Below are 19,704 nucleotides of genomic sequence, written 5' to 3'. Positions count from 1 at the left end.
CAATCACAAAGTTTATGCAAAAAATAAATATATAAATAAACAGAACCTGGGCCGTGGATAAGGGGGTACCACCAGTCCTCCTGTATGGGGCCCAGGCAGCTGGATGAATCGGATGAGGGCAGGGAGGGTGTTTGGCATGGTGGGGAAGGGGGCAATTCCTGGAACCAATCCCCTGTATGGCTCTTTCCAGTAGCTGGCTTCTTCTCCTTTCCCTCCTGCTGGCTTTCAGCTGCTGCAAAGAGAACCATACAGGGGATCAGTTCCACTAATTGCCCCCCTGCTGCACCCATCACCTTCCCTGTTCACCATATGGTTCCCCCTCCTGTCCAGGCCCCCCTGTGTACCCCCACCCCCACAGTGCTGCCGGCTTCCCTCCTCTCCTTCCCACCAGCAGCTGCATGCACACAATAGGATCCTTCAGGATGGAGAGTGGGGGAAGGCTCCAGTAAATATGTTACATTTACCAGCCCTTTCCTTTCCTGAATGAACATAATGAGTGACGGGTGCCAATCACTCACTGTGTGCATTCATAACTGAAGCATAGTGAACTGTTTTGGGGGGGAGCCCTGTTAGGTTGGCTGTATGGGGCCCCATTGTTTCTAACAGCAGCCCTGAAGAGAACTACAGCAGAAATGTAAAAGTTGTCCTGGTCCATAGGGGAAGTATAGGTGTGAGAGCCGAACCAATGAACTTTCTTTGCCTTTTTATGTGTCTTTTTTTTCTATGTAACAGATCGAGTGATTACAGCAGTACCAAGACAAGGGTGGCTGTTAGGTACTTAACTCCCCAATATCTACCCAGGGGCGGACTGACCATTTGGAAACTCGGGCACTGCCCGAGGGCCCGGGGTCAGTAGAGGGCCCCATGAGATACCCCTGGTACCTTTTTCATAATGCTTTTTTGAGTTTGGGCAAGGACACAGGGGCCCCATGATCCCCTATTGCCCGGGGGCCCCATGAGTTGTCAGTCCGCCCCTGCATCTACCACAACCTGAACTGCCATTTTCCTGTGGCTGTACCCAGGTACCCCGTGTTCTATAACCTCCTCCCACAGTTTCCAAAATAACAGCTTCTGTGTAAGATTCATCGATAAAGAACCTCCTTCCAGTCCTCATATGTGCATCATTGGCCATGCTGACTGAACCGTATTAGAATCGGATTCTTTCTAAATAAAAAAGGACATGTCAATAACTTTTACTGTTTGTATGAATTTATTCCTGACATGTCATAATATATACAGCAACAATCTCATTTTTTCATATTTATTTAGTTTTTTTGTGTGTGTGGCTGATTTAACCTGCTGCAATCCACTTATTTATTTATTTCAGGTACTTATATAGCGCCGTCAATTTACACAGCACTTTACATATATATTGTACATTCACATCAGTCCCTAACCCTCAAGGGGTGTACAATCTAAGGTCCCTAACTCACATTCATACATACACATACTAGGGACAATTTAGACAGGAGCCAATTCACCTACCAGCATGTCTTTGGAGCGTGGGAGGAAACCGGAGTACCCGGAGAAAACCCACGCAGGCACAGGGAGAACATGCAAACTCCAGGCAGGAGGTGCCGTGGCTGGGATTTGAACCAACGACCCTAGTACTGCCAGGTGGAAGTGCTAATCGTTTAGCCACTGTGCTGCCCATTTAGCCACTGTGCTGCACTTATAAGTTAACTTTTACTTTTGAGTGAATGAAATACAGTATAGAGTCATGGCAAAAAATCTTGTCCCCCCCACCCATTTCTGTCAGATAATGCACCGCTTCTCACAAAACATTGTTGCAATTGCAAATGTTTCGGCATTCTCATGCTTATTTCTTTTGTTTGTATCGGTATGACACAAAAAGTGGAGAAACCAAAAGCCAAATCTGATACATTCCACCCAAAACCCCAACAATGGACTGGACAAAACGTATTGGCAGCTTCTCCAAATTGCATTCCAAGTCTGTGACACTCCTGTAATTTGTCATTAAACTCCCCTGTATCCATGACCAGGTGCTGACAATATAGAAATCACACCGACAACCAGATAAAATGGTGAAAAAATGGACTCCTCCCAGGGGCGGACTGACAACTCATGGGGCCCCCCAGGCAATAGGGGATCATGGGGCCCCTGTGTCCTTTCCCAAACTCAAAAAAGCCTATGAAAAAGGTACCAGGGGCATCTCATGGGGTCCCCTACTGACCCCGGGCCCTCGGGCAGTGCCCGAGTTTCCAAACGGTCAGTCCACCCCTGACTCCACCTTTCTGTTGTGTGTCTCTGTGTGCCACATGGAGCATAGAGAAGAGAAAGAGCAGCAAAGAATTGTGTGAGGTTTTGAGAACAAAAATTGTGGAAAAGCATGGACAATCTCAAGGTTACAAGTCCATCTCCAGAGATCTTATTGTTCCTGAGTCCACTGTGCGCAACATTGTCAGGAAGTTTACAGCCCATGGCGCTGTAGCTAATCTCCCTGGATGAGGATGAAAGAGAAAACTTGATCAAAGATTGCAACGAAGAATTGTTAGAATGGTGGGTAAAGAACCTCCATTAACTTCCAGACAAATCCAAGATGACCTTCAGGTACCGGGTACAACTGTGTCCACTCACACTATACATCGCCATCTGAATGAAAAGGGACGCTATGAGACCCAGAAGGACCCCACTGCTGACACAGAAATATGGTAAGAGACCCAGGAGGACCCCACTGCTGACACAGAAATATGGTAGGAGATCCAGGAGGACCCCACTGTTGACACAGAAATATGGTAGGAGACCCAGGAGGACCTCACTGCTGACACAGAAATATGGTAAGAGACCCAGGAGGACCTCACTGCTGACACAAAAATATGGTAAGAGACCCAGGAGGACCTCACTGCTGACACAGAAATATGGTAAGAGACCCAGGAGGACCTCACTGCTGACACAGAAATATGGTAAGAGACCCAGGAGGACCTCACTGCTGACACAGGAATATGGTAGGAGACCCAGGAGGACCTCACTGCTGACACAGAAATATGGTAGGAGATCCAGGAGGACCTCACTGCTGACACAGAAATATGGTAGGACACCCAGGAGGACCCCACTGCTGACACAGAAATATGGTAAGAGACCCAGGAGGACCCCACTGCTGACACAGAAATGTAAAAAAGCCAGATTGGAGTTTGCCAGAACTTACCTGAGGAAGCCAAAATCCTTTTGGGAGAATGTGCTGTGGACAGACAAAACCAAATTACAGCTTTTTGGTAAAGTCCATCATTCTACTGATTTCAGAAAAAGCAATGAGACCTTTAAAGAAAATAATCCAGTCCCTCCAGTCACACATGGTGGGGGGGTCACTGATGGTTTGGAGTTGCTTTGCTGTTTCAGGCACTGGATGTCTTGGCCGTGTGCATGGCATTATGATATCTGAAGACTACCAAAGAATTCTGGGGCACAATGTAGGGTCCGGTGTCAGAAAGTTGGGTCTCCAATGTCAGAGGTCATGGGTCTTACAGCAGGACAATGACCCAATGCACACATCAAAAAGCCCCCAGAAATGGTTTCAGACAAAGAGCTGGAGAGGACTGAACTGGCCAGCAATGAGTCCAGATCTCAATCCCATAGAGCTCCTGTGGAGAGATCTCAGAACAGCAGTTGGGAAAAGGAACCCTTCCAATCTGAGAGACCTGGAGCAGTTGGTGAGAGAAGAGCGCTCCAAAATTCCAGCAGAGAGGTGGAAGAAACTCATCGATGGTGACAGGAAGCCATTGATTTCAGTTATTTTTTCCAAGGGGTGTGCTACCAAATATTACATTGAGGGTGCCAATAATTTTGTCCAGTCCACTTTTGGGGTTTTGCATGGAATGCGTCAGTTTGGCTTCTTGTCTCTTCACTTTTTTGTGTCATACCAATACAAAAAAAAGAAATAAACATGAGAATGCCGATTGAAACAATTTTCTGGGTGAAGTGGAGCGTTATCTGACAGAAATGATGGGGGGGGACAAGATTTTTGGCCATGACTGTATATATATTTTTATAAGTAGTTTAGTAAATATAGTCATGCAGCACCGTATGCGATAAATATAACTTGCTAGAGCCCATTGATCTTTATGGAAGTAAATTCTGCTCATTATTTGCATAATACATTAAAAAACATTTATTGCAAGAATTGTAGCATTTACCCATCAATAAATGTCACAGCGAGAACAATTTGCATTGAAGGACAAACTTTGCCCAATATCAGGAAATGTGTTTTTCCTCTTGGTGAATGTTGGTCCACAGCAAAATTGCAAATCCTTTATTAACCACTTCAGCTCTGGAAAATTTTACCCCCTTCATGACCAGTCTATTTTTTGTAGCTCGGCACTGCGCTACTTTAACTGGCAATTGACGGTCTAGCAAAGCTGTAAACAAACTAAATTTATATAATTTTTTTTTCTACACAAATAGAGCTTTCTTTTGGCGGGATTTGATCCCCACTGGGGTTTTTATATTTTGCAATATAAACAGAAAAAACCCCAAAATTTTGAAAATATTTTTTACTTTCTGCTATAAAACATATGCAATAAAAAAAAAGTAAAACCTCAAATTTCTTCAGAAATTTTGGCCAATATGTATTGTGCTCCATGTCTTGTTCAAAAAAAAATCCCAATAAGTGTATTGATTGGTTTGCGTGAAAGTTATAGCGTCTACAAACGATGGTATAGATACTGGAATTTTTACATATTTATTTTTTAATACTAGTAATGGCGGTCAATGACTTACAGTGCAATAGTGCAGAAGGCAATCTGACACTAACTGACACTGGGAGGAATTGTAATTAACACTGACATCTTCAGTGACACTAATACAGGGATCAGTGGTAAAAAATATACAGTCACTGTATTAGTGACACTGGCTGGGAAAGGGTTCACATCTAGGGTGATCAAGGGGTTAAATATGTGCCTAACAATGTTTAGTGTGTTTACTGTGTGGCAGGGGCGGACTGACAACTCATGGGGCCCCCGGACAATAGGGGATCATGGGGCCCCTGTATCCTTGCCCAAACTCAAAAAAGCCCGGGCCGTCGGGCAGTGCCCAAGTTTCCAAATGGTCAGTCTGCCCCTACTGTGTGGTGTTTTACTAAGCAATGTGCCGGTTTTTGCTTCCTGCTTTGCAGGGAGGAAAAAAAAAAGGCACATCGCTTCTGTATGAAGAGAGCTCTGTGTTGTTTTTAATTTTTTTGCGCTATAAAAAAAAAAAACGGACAATTTTGAGAAAAAAACTACATTTTTGACTTTTGCTATTAATAATGTCCAGTAAAAAAATATTAAATTTCGTCATAAATTTAGGCCAATATGTATTCTGCTCCGTGTCTTTGCTAAAAAGAAATCCCAATATGTGTAAATAAATTGGTTTACGTGAAAGTTATTGCGTCTATAAATGGCGGTACTGGGACTTTTTTTTTTTTTTTTTTTACTAGTAATGGCGGTGATCAGCTACTTATAGTGGGACTGCGGTGGCCATTCTGACACTGGGGTGGAGCTGACAGGGTTGGACTGACCATTTGGAAACTCGGGCACCGCCCGAGTGTCCGGGGGCAGTATGGGGCCCCATGAGATGCCCCTGGTACCTTTTTCATAGGCTTTTTGGAGTTTGGGCAAGGACACAGGGGCCCAATGATCCCCTATTGCCCGGGGGCCCCATGAGTTGTCAGTCCGCTCCTGGTCACTGGTGACACCAATACAGTGATCAGTGCTAATAAAAAGCACTAACACTGTACTAATGGCACTGGGCAGGAAGGGGTTAACATCTGGGGCGATCAAAGGGTTAACTGTGTGCTGTTAGTGCTTCAATGTAAGCACACTGCTTTGTATGGCTCTGCTATGCACAGCCATACAAAGAAGTGTGCAGGAGCTGACAGGGAGAACTGTTTTGTTTACTAATGTCAGGGCCAAGGGCGGACTGACAACTCATGGGGCCCCCGGGCAATAGGGGATCATGGGGCCTCTGTGTCCTTGCCCAAACTTAAAAAAGCCTATGAAAAAGGTACCAGGGGCATCTCATGGGGCCCCCTACTGACCCCAGGCCCTCGAGCAGTGCCCGAGTTTCCAAATGGTTAGTTCGCCCCTGGTCAGGGCGCAGTGCACTGTGGGGCGTGGCGGGCGAACAGCTCACCGAATGTCGAACTTATGTTATGCAGGCCAACCCTACATCTAAATAATGAAGAACATCAGACCTGGAGAGGAAATAGCCGAGTAACATTCGGTTTTGCTGGCATTTGCACCCAATGATTGTACAGGCAGTTTCACAGGACAAACGGCTCTGAATTTATTTATTTTTTTATGAACATCCCAAAGAGTTTGAAGAAATTCTTTCTTGGATACACAGAATATAACTGGATATAACATTTATAGGTGAAGCTGATCCAGGGAATATCCGATTGCCTCTTGGGGGATCAGGAAGGAATGTTTTCCCAGCAGGAGAAAATTGGATCGTGCTTTGCTGGTTTTTTGCCTTCCTCTGGATCAACTGTGGGTGTAGGATTATAACGTTTTTTTTTGGTTGAACTGGATGGGCTTTTCTCTTTTTTCAGCCAAACTAACTATGTAACTATGTGGTGGCTGCATTAGTTTGCTTTTTGAGGCTTTGTTCCCCTCTGTTTTCACCTGGTGATCTGGCCAGTTACACCTCCTATATTAGAGCGCCCCCACTCTGGATAAAGGAGCACAGGGGGAGCCTTTGGAGAGCAGCATTGTCAGTCTGGGCTGAAAGGGGAGGGTTAGATGGACTAGCAGATTTAGATACACTAACAAACTGAAGCCAAACTCCACCTCATACCTTAAAGTGTTACTATTTATTTATTTATTATTTATTTATTTCAGGTACTTATATATTGCCATCAATTTACACAGCACTTTACATATATATTGTACATTCACATCAGTCCCTAACCCTCAAGGGGCGTACAATCTAAGGTCCCTAACCCTCAAGGGGCGCACAATCTAAGGTCCCTAACCCTCAAGGGGCGTACAATCTAAGGTCCCCAACCCTCAAGGGGTGTACAATCTAAGGTCCCTAACCCTCAAGGGGTGTACAATCTAAGGTCCCTAACCCTCAAGGGGTGTACAATCTAAGGTCCCTAACCCTCAAGGGGCGTACAATCTAAGGTCCCTAACCCTCAAGGGGCGTACAATCTAAGGTCCCTAACTCACATTCATACATACACATACTAGGGCCAATTTAGACAGGAGCCAATTCACCTACTAGCATGTCTTTGGAGTGTGGGAGGAAACCGGAGTACCCAGAGGAAACCCACACAGGCACAGTGAGAACATGCAAACTCCAGGCAGGTGGTGCCATGGCGTTACTAAACCCATGATTGAAGTGGATGGACTTTTGTCTTTTTTCAGCCAGACAAACTATGTAACTATGTAACACGAGGCTATTATAATTCTATTAACAATCTATACATTTTTATATCACAGGGCAACTAATGAAACCGACCGGCGGCTGAGTATAAATGAAATCTATTTGGTGGATTCTGGGGGACAGTACTTGTGAGTATTGAGATGTGGGACCACTTTCTGATTGTACAACACAAGCAATACAATCCAGTGTGCAGTGTGAGCGGGGCCACTGGGAAAGGGGGGTGGGGGCACTGGGTGCAAAATTCTTGGGGGTGCAAAATCATACTTTCCAATCATCCCAGACTCTGTTAGACCTTCTCAGGATTTCAACAGAATCCCAGCTTCCCGCAGATCAGGGCTGAGTCCGAGAGCCCGATGCCGGAACAAGTTTTGGCACTTGGCTCCACAAATTGACCTGTCAGGGGCGCACTAGCCCCTGGCAACCAGGGCATCTGCACCGCATCTCCTGCAGGGACCCAGGGTAACAGCACTACACAGCAGAGCCAAGGGAAGCACAGAGAAGGAGGAAGGGGAGTTGGGAGGAGGGATGTCCCCCTATGCTGAGCCATGCTGATCTGAGGTCTGCTTCAGGGTTTTCGGTGGTGATGGTGGGGAATTGCACTTGGGGAGGGCATATGACCTGGAGGTGTGGGGGTGCAGGAAATATTTGTGCTGCAGGTGGATCTAAGCTGGGAGTGATGGGGCGGTGGTTAAGAAGATTTGTTCTGGGGATATCTTTTGGGGGGATTGATGTTAGAGGGGGGTGTGATGATTGAAGGGGCGGGTTTGCTAGGGTTAGGGGGCTTGGAGGGGGGATTTGCTCAGAAGGGGGAGGGATGGTTGAAGAGGAGAGGATTTGTACTGGGGGGGAATTGTGCTAGAAGGGAGTGAGCTGATTGAAGTGGGGGGGGGGGTTGCTGTTGTTGGAAGGGGGAATATTTGTGCCTGAAGAGGGGGAGGGTTGGCTGTAGGGAGGAAGATTTGTGCTGGGGGGGAATTGTGCTGGAAGGGGCTGGGATGGTTGAGGGGGGAATTTGTGCTGGGAGGGAGATTGCTTGAAGGGGGGAGGATTTATACTAGAAGGGGGAGGGATGGTTGAGGGGGGAGGATTTGTGCTGGGAAGGGGGTTGGTTGAAGGAGGGAGGATTTATGCTAGAACAGGGAGGGATGGTTCAGGGGGGAGGATTTGTGCTGGGAAGGGGGTTGGTTGAAGGGGGGGAGGATTTGTGCTGGGGGGGATTTGTGCTAGTAGGGGGTGGGATGGTTGAGGGGGGGGGGATTTGTGCTGGGAGGTGGTTGAAGGGGGGAGGATTTGTGCTGGGGAGGGAATTTGTGCTAGAAGGGGGTGGGATGGTTGGGCAGGGGATTTATGCTGGGAGGGAGATTGGTTGAATGTAGGAGTATTTATGCTAGAAAGGGAAAGGATGGTTGAGGGGGGGAGGATTTGTGCTGGGAGGGGGGTTGGTTGAAGGGGGAGGATTTGTGCTGGGGGGTGAATTTCTGCTAGAAGGCGGAGAGATGATTGAGGAGGGTAGTTTGTGCTGGGAGGGGGGTTGGTTGAAGGGGGGAGGATTTATGCTGGGGAAGAATTTGTGCTAGAAGAGGGGAGAATTTGTGCTGGGAGGGGGACTGGTTGAAGGGGGGAGGATTTGTGCTGGGGGGGGATTTGTGCTAGAAGGGGAGTGGTTAAAGGGGGGAGGATTTAAGCTAGAGGGAGGGATTGGAAGGGAAGGATTTCTACTAGAAGAGGGGAGAGGATTTGCGCCGGGGGGGGGAGGATTTGGGGGTAAGGTAAGGCACGGGTTTTCCTACGATGTATTCCTACTCAGGGGCGGACTGACAACTTATGGGGCCCCCGGGCAATAGGGGATCATGGGGCCCCTGTGTCCTCGCCCACACTCAAAGCACACCCAAAAAAGCCTATAAAAAAGGTACCAGGGGCATTTCATGGGGCCCCCTACTGACCCCGGGCCCTCGGACAGTGCCCGAGTGCCTGAATGGTCTGTCCACCCCTGTTCCTACTACTATGTGTTTTTTTTGTTTTTTGCTGTCTGCATTCCATTTGGGAAACCCAACAGGAAATGGAAATTCTCTATAAAGTGCGGGAAATGTTCCTCTTAGCTGTCCATACAGCAAAAATCAGACATTTTGTTTATTTTTTACACACCGCATCGCAACGCACAGATGATTCCCAACGCAGCAAAGCATTGTAGACGTGCAAACTAAATGCACATCTCCCCCGATGGTGTGTAGCCTTGCATTGCGGAAGGGCGTGCTAAAACTTGCGTTTAACTTCATCTTACCGCAATGCTCAGATTTGAAGCCGACCTTAGGGCTCCATTTATTAAAAAAAAAGTTTTCTGGATGAATAATATTTGCCTAATATGCAGGGGCGGACTGACAACTCATGGGGCCCCCGGGCAATAGGGGATCATGGGGACTAATGGCATTGGGCAGGAAGGGGTTAACATCTGGGGCGATCAAAGGGTTAACTGTGTGCTGTTAGTGCTTCAATGTAAGCGCACTGCTTTGTATGGCTGTGCTATGCACAGCCATACAAAGCAGTGTGCAGGAGCTGACAGGGAGAACTGTTTTGTTTACTAATGTCAGGGCCAGGGGCGCACTGACAACTCATGGGGCCCCCGGGCAATAGGGGATCATGGGGCCCCTGTGTCCTTGCCCAAACTCAAAAAAGCCTATGAAAAAGGTACCAGGGGCATCTCATGGGGCCCCCTACTGACCCCGGGCCCTTGGGCAGTGCACGAGTTTCCAAATGGTCAGTCCGCCCCTGATAATATGTTTATTTCCTGTGCTCCTCAGCTCCACCTAGTGGCCCTAATACTGTACTTTGCTGTTTAGGATTTTTAAGGAAAACACTGCATTTTGGCCACTAGATGGAGCTGACAATCAAAGGAGGTAAACAGGCAAAATGGGGGGAGAATTCACAATGGCTGGGTGAATGCTGGTGACGTTCGTACAGCAATTTTTTTTTTTTTTTTTTTTTTTTAATAAATAGACCCCTCGATGTCTTTGCTGCTGAGAGAATGATCGCCTTGCTGGCAGTCTTTTCATTTTCAGACCACTGAAATCAATGGGGTGCAGATCAGAGGATTGTCCCTATTGAGTTAAAGCCCTCAGCAGCCAATGGGTTCAATTTCCAGGATTTTAATATCTGACTGCTACTTCTGAGCCCAGAATGTGATGACCCTTTATTGTCGGTATCAGGGGCGGACTGACCATTCAAGCACTCGGGCACTGGGGGCCCGGGCTCAGTAGGGGGCCCCATGAGATGCCCCTGGTACCTTTCATAGGCTTTTTTGGGTGTGGGCAAGGACACAGGGGCCCCATGATCCCCTATTGCCCGGGGGCCCCATGAGTTGTCAGTCCACCCCTGGTCGGGATTATTCATGAACTTGGTTTGGAGGGATGTATGCTGACTGTCATTCTTCACTGAGATGACTATGAAGTCTCTTTCTAAACTTTGTATAGCGATGGGACAACGGACATCACAAGGACTGTGCACTGGGGGACGCCCGCCGCCATTGAAAAGGTAGGATTTATTACAGGACAACTTCAGACCAATAAGAAACCCCAGACAGGTACACAAGACACACATGTATGCAGCTTTGTCTTCATGAAAGTGTTACTAAACCCACAACAGTACAATCAGTCTGTAGATGCAGGAAAGCATGCTTGTTATACTCACTGTGGAACCTAAGGGGTTAATCCTCTGCATTTTGTGAAAAAGGCTGTTTGATCCTGTCTTCTCTGATCCTCCCCTTCTTCTACTGTCCCCAATCCATCTGCTGATAGAACAGAGCCTTGGGGGCAAGCTGTACATGCTCAGTTTGGTGTGTATTGCTAGAGAGGTTTTTTTTTTTCTTTGGGAGAGTGCATGTGATCAGCATAGGGACAGTCAGCGCTGTCCAGACAGAGGTCAGGGGCCCTGCAGCCTCATAGGATAATCAGGGGAGAATGAAAACTCCTCCTACAAGCTTTAACCAGTGCTCAGCTGGACACTGATAGAAGTCATAAGACTGCCATATACTGCTGATGAGAAAAGGTATTTAGCAGTTTATATTTACTAAAATAATTGTATTTTCATGTTGTGTGTACTGTGGGGGACCGGATATAGTGAATGCGGGGTCCGGGGAGAGCGGATATAGTGAATGCAGGGTCCGAGGAGAGTGGATATAGTGAATGCAGGGTCCGGGGAAAGCGGATATAGTGAATGCAGGGTCCGGGGAGAGTGGATATAGTGAATGCAGGGTCCGGGGAGAGTGGATATAGTGAATGCAGGGTCCGGGGAAAGCGGATATAGTGCATGCAGGGTCCGAGGAGAGCGGATATAGTGAATGCGGGGTCCGGGGAGAGTAAATATAGTGAATGCGGGGTCCGGGGAAAGCGGATATAGTGCATGCAGGGTCCGGGGAGAGCGGATATAGTGAATGCAGGGTCCGGGGAGAGCGGATATAGTGAATGCAGGGTCCGGGGAGAGCGGATATAGTGAATGCAGGGTCCGGGGAGAGCGGATATAGTGAATGCAGGGTCCGGGGAGAGCGGATATAGTGAATGCAGGGTCCGGGGAGAGCGGATATAGTGAATGCAGGGTCCGGGGAGAGCGGATATAGTGAATGCAGGGTCCGGGGAGAGCGGATATAGTGAATGCGGGGTCCGGGGAGAGCGGATATAGTGAATGCGGGGTCCGGGGAGAGCGGATATAGTGAATGCGGGGTCCGGGGAGAGCGGATATAGTGAATGCGGGGTCCGGGGAGAGCGGATATAGTGAATGCGGGGTCCGGGGAGAGCGGATATAGTGAATGCGGGGTCCGGGGAGAGCGGATATAGTGAATGCGGGGTGCGGGGAGAGCGGATATAGTGAATGCGGGGTGCGGGGAGAGCGGATATAGTGAATGCGGGGTGCGGGGAGAGCGGATATAGTGAATGCGGGGTCCGGGGAGAGCGGATATAGTGAATGCGGGGTCCGGGGAGAGCGGATATAGTGAATGCGGGGTCCGGGGAGAGCGGATATAGTGAATGCGGGGTCCGGGGAGAGCGGATATAGTGAATGCGGGGTCCGGGGAGAGCGGATATAGTGAATGCGGGGTCCGGGGAGAGCGGATATAGTGAATGCGGGGTCCGGAGAGACCGGATATAGTGAATGCGGGGTCCGGAGAGACCGGATATAGTGAATGCGGGGTCCGGAGAGACCGGATATAGTGAATGCGGGGTCCGGGGAGAGCGGATATAGTGAATGCGGGGTCCGGGGAGAGCGGATATAGTGAATGCGGGGTCCGGGGAGAGCGGATATAGTGAATGCGGGGTCCGGGGAGAGCGGATATAGTGAATGCGGGGTCCGGAGAGACCGGATATAGTGAATGCGGGGTCCGGAGAGACCGGATATAGTGAATGCGGGGTCCGGAGAGACCGGATATAGTGAATGCGGGGTCCGGGGAGACCGGATATAGTGAATGCGGGGTCCGGGGAGAGCGGATATAGTGAATGCGGGGTCCGGGGAGAGCGGATATAGTGAATGCGGGGTCCGGGGAGACTGGATATAGTGAATGCAGGGTCCGAATGTTCGACCACGAACCAAACGGGAAGGGGGGGGTGTTCAGCCCATCACTATCAATCAGCAATGCTGCTCAGAGAATGAGAGCATTTTTGATTGGTGTACTGAAAAGGGGGGGCGTGTCAGTCCACCAAAAAGTTATAACAGAGCAGTGGTCCGGCTCTCCAATGTGCTGCTTGAGCTCTGGACTCAAAAACTTCCATTTAAATATTCTCCTCTATAACCACAAGAGATATAAATCCAATTTGTGTGCACCAAACCCAGATATTCCCTCATAACAGTAGCAGCCCACATGGAAGAAAAATATATTTAAAAAAAATATTCCCCCAAATATATTGAAATACTAAAATTTTGGCCGTATTCAATATATTTAAAAAAATTAAAAAAATTATATATATTTTTAAAGATAAATTTTCAAATATACTGTATGTCTTTAAAAATACATTCAATCTATATTTTTGGAAGGCATTTACAAATATGTCAAAATACATGTTAAAATGACTTTTTTTATATGTTAAAAAAATTTGAAGAATATACTTTAAATATATATATACAGTATGTATGTATGTGTGTATATATATGTATATATATGTATATATATGTATATATATGTATATATATATATATATATATATATATATATATATATATTTAAAAAAATATGTTTTATATATTTTGTAAATATAGAAAAAAAGCATTTCAACTAGATAGATAGATAGATATATACAGTCATGGCCGAAATTGTTGGCACCCTTGATATTTTTCCTGAAAATCAAGTATTTCACACAAAAAAGGTATTGCATTAACACATGTTTTGCTATACACATGTTTATTCCCTTTGTATGTATTGGAACAAATATAAAACAGAGGCAGAAAAGCAAATATGACATAATGTCACACAAAACCCCAAAAATGGGCTGGACAAAAGTATTGGCACCCTTAACTTAATATTTGGTTGCACACCCTTTGGAAAACATAACTGAAATCAGTCGCTTCCTATAACCATCAATAAGCTTCTGACACCTCTCACCCGGAATTTTGGACCACTCTTCCTTTGCAAACAGCTCCAGGTCTCTCTTATTGGAAGGACACCTTTTCCCAACAGCAATTTTAAGATCTCTCCACAGGTGTTCAATGGGATTTAGATCTGGGCTCATTGCTGGCCACTTCAGAACTCTCCAGCGCTTCTTTGCCATCCATTTCTGAGTGCTTTTTGACGTATGTTTGGGGTCATTGTCCTGCTGGAAGACCCAGGATCTTGGACGCAAACCCAGCTTTCTGACACTGGGCCCTACAGTGCGACCCAAAATCCTTTGGTAATCCTCAGATTTCATGATGCCTTGCACACAGTCAAGGCACCCAGTGCCAGAGGCAGTAAAACAACCCCAAAACATCATTGAACCTCCACCATATTTTACCGTAGGTACTGTGTTTTGTTCTTTGTAGGCCTCATTCCGTTTTCGGTAAACAGTAGAATGATGTGCTTTACCGAAAAGCTCTATCTTGGTCTCATCTGTCCACAAGACGTTTTCCCAGAAGGCTTTTGGCTTACTCAAGTACATTTTGGCAAACTGTAGTCTTGCTTTTTTATGTCTCTGTGTCAGCAGTGGGGTCCTCCTGGGTCTCCTGCCATAGCGTTTCATTTCATTTAAATGTCGACGGATAGTTCGCGCTGACACTGATGCTCCCTGAGCCTGCAGGACAGCTTGAATGTCTTTGGAACATGTTTGGGGCTGCTTATCCACCATCCGGACTATTCTGCGTTGCAATCTTTCATCAATTTTCCTCATCCGTCCACGACCAGGGAGATTAGCTACAGTGCCATGGGTTGCAAACTTCTTGATAATGTTGCGCACTGTGGACAAAGGCAAATCTAGTTCTCTGGAGATGGACTTGTAACCTTGAGATTGTTGATATTTTGCCACAATTTTGGTTCTCAGGTCCTCAGACAGTTCTCGTCTCCTCTTTCTGTTGTCCATGCTTAGTGTGGCACAGACAGACACACAATGCAAAGGTTAAGTGAACGTCTCTCCTTTTTATCTGCTTTCAGGTGTGATTTCTATATTGCCCACACCTGTTACTTGCCCCAGGTGAGTTTACAGGAGCATCACATGCTTGTAACATTCTTATTTATCCGCAGTTGTGAAAGGGTGCCAATACTTTTGTCCAGCCCATTTTTGGAGGTTTGTGTGACATTATGTCGAATTTGCTTTCTTTCCTCCCTTTTTTTGTTTTGTCCCAATACACACAAAGGGAATAAACATGTGTATAGCAAAACATGTGTTAATGCAATACGTTTCGTGAGAAATACATGATTTCCTGGAGAAATATCAAGGGTGCCAACAATTTCGGCCATGACTGTATATATATATATATATATATATATATATATACACTGTATGTTGAAATAGTTTTATTACAAAATACATGAAAAAATATTTTTAATAATAGATTTTCAAATATACTGTATGTCTTTAAAAATACATTCAATCTACATTTTTGGAATGCATTTGCAAATATATGTAAAAATATATGTTAAAATTACTTTTTTATATGTTAAAAAAATCTGAAGAATATATTTAAAACATATATATTTAAAAAAATATCTTTCATACATTTTGTAAATATAGAAAAAACACATTTCAATATGATATGAGATATATATTGACATATATTTGAAATACTACAATTTTGGCCATATTCAATATATTTAAAAAAATGTATGTATGTGTGTGTGTGTGTATATGTGTATATATATATATATATATATATATATATACTTTTTTTTTTAAAATATATTGAATATGGCCAAAATTGTAGTATTTCAAATATATGTCAATATATTTGGGAAAAATATATTTTTCTTCCATGTGGGAGTGACATCATCACTGTGCTTTACAGAGCCTGTTCAGAGAGCAGCGCTGTGGGAGGAGCCCAGCAGCAGCTCCACCCCCCCTTACAGGCTGTCTGTAGTTAACTAGTCACCCTGCACAAGGAGAGAGCAGCAGTGATTATTACAGGAAGGAAAAGCCTCACACTGCACAGATCTGGAAAGAAAAACACAGAGCTCACCGAGATTCAAGGTGAATACACATTCCTTGTATTTGGATGATAATTGCTTATCCTGGAGTTCAGCTAAAAAAAATAAATAAAAAATAAATAAAAAATAAATAAATGTAATAATAACAATAATAATATTATTAATTTAAATTATTAAATATTATTATTATTAATTTTATTAATAATACTGATAATAATAATAATAATGACAACTGACTGCATAATGACTAATATTGTAAGGCTTCAGCTGTAGTTCGATCATTTTCTTACAGTCTGTATTTTCTCCTCTAGGAGGCGTACACTCGGGTCCTGATAGGAAATATTGAGCTGAGCCAGCTTGTCTTCCCACAAAGGGCATTGGGTAAACTCACATTTATTGTTCCCTGGTCTGTGTTCTGGAAGGATAATGTACACTTTGTATTGTTACAGGAGAACTCTGCTATGGGGGGAGGGGACTTTTTGATGTGTAGCATTCTTTTAATGAATCTAATTAAGCTAATGAATTTATTTAATCCTCAATCCATACATCCTACAATGCACGGCACACTCATTGTGCATGCTCATGTATCCCCCCAATAGGGCTGCCACATTTTCTTCAATCCAAACCTGAACACTTTGGCAATTATTCTTTCTGTAGTATACACTATAGACCTTAGGGCTCCCCAAGGGGAGCATTAATGCAGCGCACACCTCTGTCTATCTTTACTTTTGAGACACTCTGACTCTCTAAGATGCTCTTTTTATACCCAGCCATGTTGCTGACCTGTTGCCAACTAACCTAATTAGTTGCTAAATCTGGATGACACCCGACGATGACAATCCATTGTCAATCATGAAGCTTTCCACCGCTGGGGAAAAAAATCCCTGATGACTTGCTGCACATAAAGCCAAATGGTCTCCGAGCTGTCATCAGCTATATAAAGGAAGGGGCGGGGATAGTGGTAACATCATTGCCCAAATATGGCCATGTATGTATCTTATTTAGACAATAATATAAGGATCCTTTCCCCACCCATTTGCTTACATAGCTGGGGATTCTAGGGGTCAGCGCAGGCTAAAGCGCACAGTGCGCAGAAGTCCCCAACTGTCTGCAGAGTCAATAGCTAAAGACCTCCAAACTTGGTGTGGCCTTCAGATGAGCCCAACAACAGTGCGTAGAGAGCTTCATGGAATGGGTTTCCATGGCCGAGCAGCTGCATCCAAGCCTTACATCACCAAGTGCAATGCAAAGCATCGGATGCCGTGGTGTAAAGCACACCGCCACTGGACTCTAGAGGAGTGGAGACGTGTTCTCTGGAGTGAACAATCATGCTTCTCTGTCTGGCAATCCAATGGACGTGGCTGGGTTTGGCGGTTGCCAGGAGAACGGTACTTGTCTGACTACATTGTGCCAAGTGTAAAGTTTGGTGGAGGGGGGATTATGGTGTGGGGTTGTTTTTCAGGGGTTGGGCTTGGCCCCCTAGTTCCAGTGAAGGGAACTCTTAAAGCGTCAGCATACCAAGACATTTTGGAAATTTCATGCTCCCAACTTTGTGGGAGGAGTTTGGGGATGGCCCCTTCCTGTTCCAACATGACTGCCCACCAGTGCACAAAGCAAGGTCCATAAAGACATGGAGGAGCCAGTTTGGGGTGGAGGGACTTGACTGGCCTGCACAGAGTCCTGACCTAAACCCCATAGAACACCTTTGGGATGAATTAGAGCGGAGACTGTGAGCCAGGCCTCCTCCCCCGACATCAGTGCCTGACCTGACAAATGTGCTTCTGGAAGAATGGTCCAACCTTCCCATAGACACCCTCCTAAACCTTGCGGACGGCCTTCCCAGAAGAGTGGAAGCTGTTATAGCTGCAAAGAGCGGGGCCAACTCAATATTGAACCCTACGGACTAAGACTGGGATGCCATTAAAGTTCATGTGTGTGGAAAGGGAGGCGGCCCAATACTTCTGGAAGAATGGTCAATCCTTCCCATAGACACCCTCCTAAACCTTGTGAACGGCCTTCCCAGAAGAGTGGAAGCTGTTATAGCTGCAAAGAGCGGGGCCAACTCAATATTGAACCCTACGGACTAAGACTGGGGGGCCATTAAAGGTCATGTGCGTGGAAAGGCAGGCCGACCAATACTTGGGGCAATATAGTGTATGTTAATTTAAAAAGATATTCACATCCCAACATTGATTCTAAGCGGATGATTTACCAAAGAGTTATTTTCCCTCATAGTCCAGAGGAGCTGCATTCAAATATCCAAGCAAATGTGAAAGTTTCCTTTTTTTCTAAGGTTTGGTAATATAGTGTACATACCAGGGGCGGACTGACCATTTGGAAACTCGGGCACTACCCGAGGGCCTGGGGTCAGTAGGGGGCCCCATGAGATGCCCCTGGTACCTTGTTTATAGGCTTTTTTGAGTTTGGGCAAGGACACAGGGGCCCCATGATCCCCTATTGCCCGGGGGGCCCCATGAGTTGTCAGTCCGCCCCTGGTACATACATACACATACAGTCGATGGTCAGAATAGTATTTCATTTTTCAATGCCTTTACACCGAGTTTACACTAAGATTTGTCATGTGATCGCAGAGCATGGAAAGTCCAGAACTAAATAAGAAGGCGTAACATAAATAATAAATTGCTAGCCCCTCGGATCTCTCCTGCCTGTCATGATAAAGCAGAAAATGAAATATTTTGGGAGGGTTACAGCCAGGGGCGGACTGACAACTCATGGGGCCCCCGGGCAATAGGGGATCATGGGGCCCGTGTCCTTGCCCAAACTCAAAAAAGCCTATGAAAAAGGTACCAGGGGCTTCTCACGGGGCCCCCTACTGACCCTGGGCTCTCAGGCAGTGCCCGAGTTTCCAAATGGTCAGTCCGCCCCTGGTTATAGCACACCTTAGAGGCATCAACAGCCACACAGGAATCCTCGCCATACGGCGGCACCCTGCGGGGGGGCCATGAATTGCTATCACGTTGCTGATAATGATCTTGTTTTCTCGGCAGGGATTAACATCGAATCAATAGCCAGGCGCGCCCTTTGGGAGGCAGGTCTGAATTTTGGGCACGGAACAGGACACGGCATTGGAAATTTTTTTTCTGTTCATGAATGTAAGTTGTAACAGAATGTCAGTTTTGGGTGAATAGTGTGATGTTGAATCCAGTGTTGAACCTATATATTTCCTAAGGGGATATTTATCATACCAGGAGTGTGCGATGGAGGCCTAGCAGAAAATTCAACATTGTGTGACCATCCCAAAAAAGAGTTAAACAACCAGGAGAGAAATAGCGGGTCACATGGGCAGCACAGTGGCTAAATGGTTAGCACTTCCGCCTGGCAGTACTAGGATCGTTGGTCCCACCTGCCTGGAGTTTGCATGTTCTCCCTGTGCCTGCGTGGGTTTCCTCCGGGTACTCTGGTTTCCTCCCACACTCCAAAGACATGCTGGTAGGTGAATTGGCTCCTGTCTAAATTGTCCCTAGTATGTGTATGTATGAATGTGAGTTTGGGACCTTAGATTGTACACCCCTTGAGGGTTAGGGACCTTAGATTGTACACCCCTTGAGGGTTAGGGACCTTAGATTGTACGCCCCTTGAGGGTTAGGGTCCTTAGATTGTACGCCCCTTGAGGGTTAGGGACCTTAGATTGTACGCCCCTTGAGGGTTAGGGTCCTTAGATTGTACGCCCCTTGAGGGTTAGGGACTGATGTGAATGTACAATGTATATGTAA

At 46.0% G+C, this 19,704-nt stretch overlaps 1 protein-coding gene across 4 annotated transcripts in view; it reads left to right on the top strand.

The window, feature by feature from the left end:
* The window catches only part of LOC149435932 (xaa-Pro aminopeptidase 2-like), a 107,120-nt gene that overhangs the window by 63,211 nt on the left and 24,205 nt on the right, over positions 1–19,704 (top strand). For all 4 annotated transcript variants that reach the window (XM_089662250.1, XM_089662251.1, XM_089662252.1 and 1 more), the window contains 4 exons: positions 7,437–7,508; positions 10,848–10,908; positions 16,282–16,351; positions 18,979–19,083. In XM_089662250.1, the coding sequence (XP_089518376.1) occupies positions 7,437–7,508; positions 10,848–10,908; positions 16,282–16,351; positions 18,979–19,083 (308 nt within the window). The remainder of the gene's footprint in view (positions 1–7,436; positions 7,509–10,847; positions 10,909–16,281; positions 16,352–18,978; positions 19,084–19,704) is intronic.

This window comes from Staurois parvus, unplaced genomic scaffold, assembly GCF_062004578.1.
Source record: "Staurois parvus isolate SC_StPar_1 unplaced genomic scaffold, SC_StPar_1.0 ptg001447l, whole genome shotgun sequence".
NCBI lineage: Eukaryota > Metazoa > Chordata > Amphibia > Anura > Ranidae > Staurois > Staurois parvus.
This window is presented reverse-complemented; position numbering and strand designations above follow the sequence as displayed.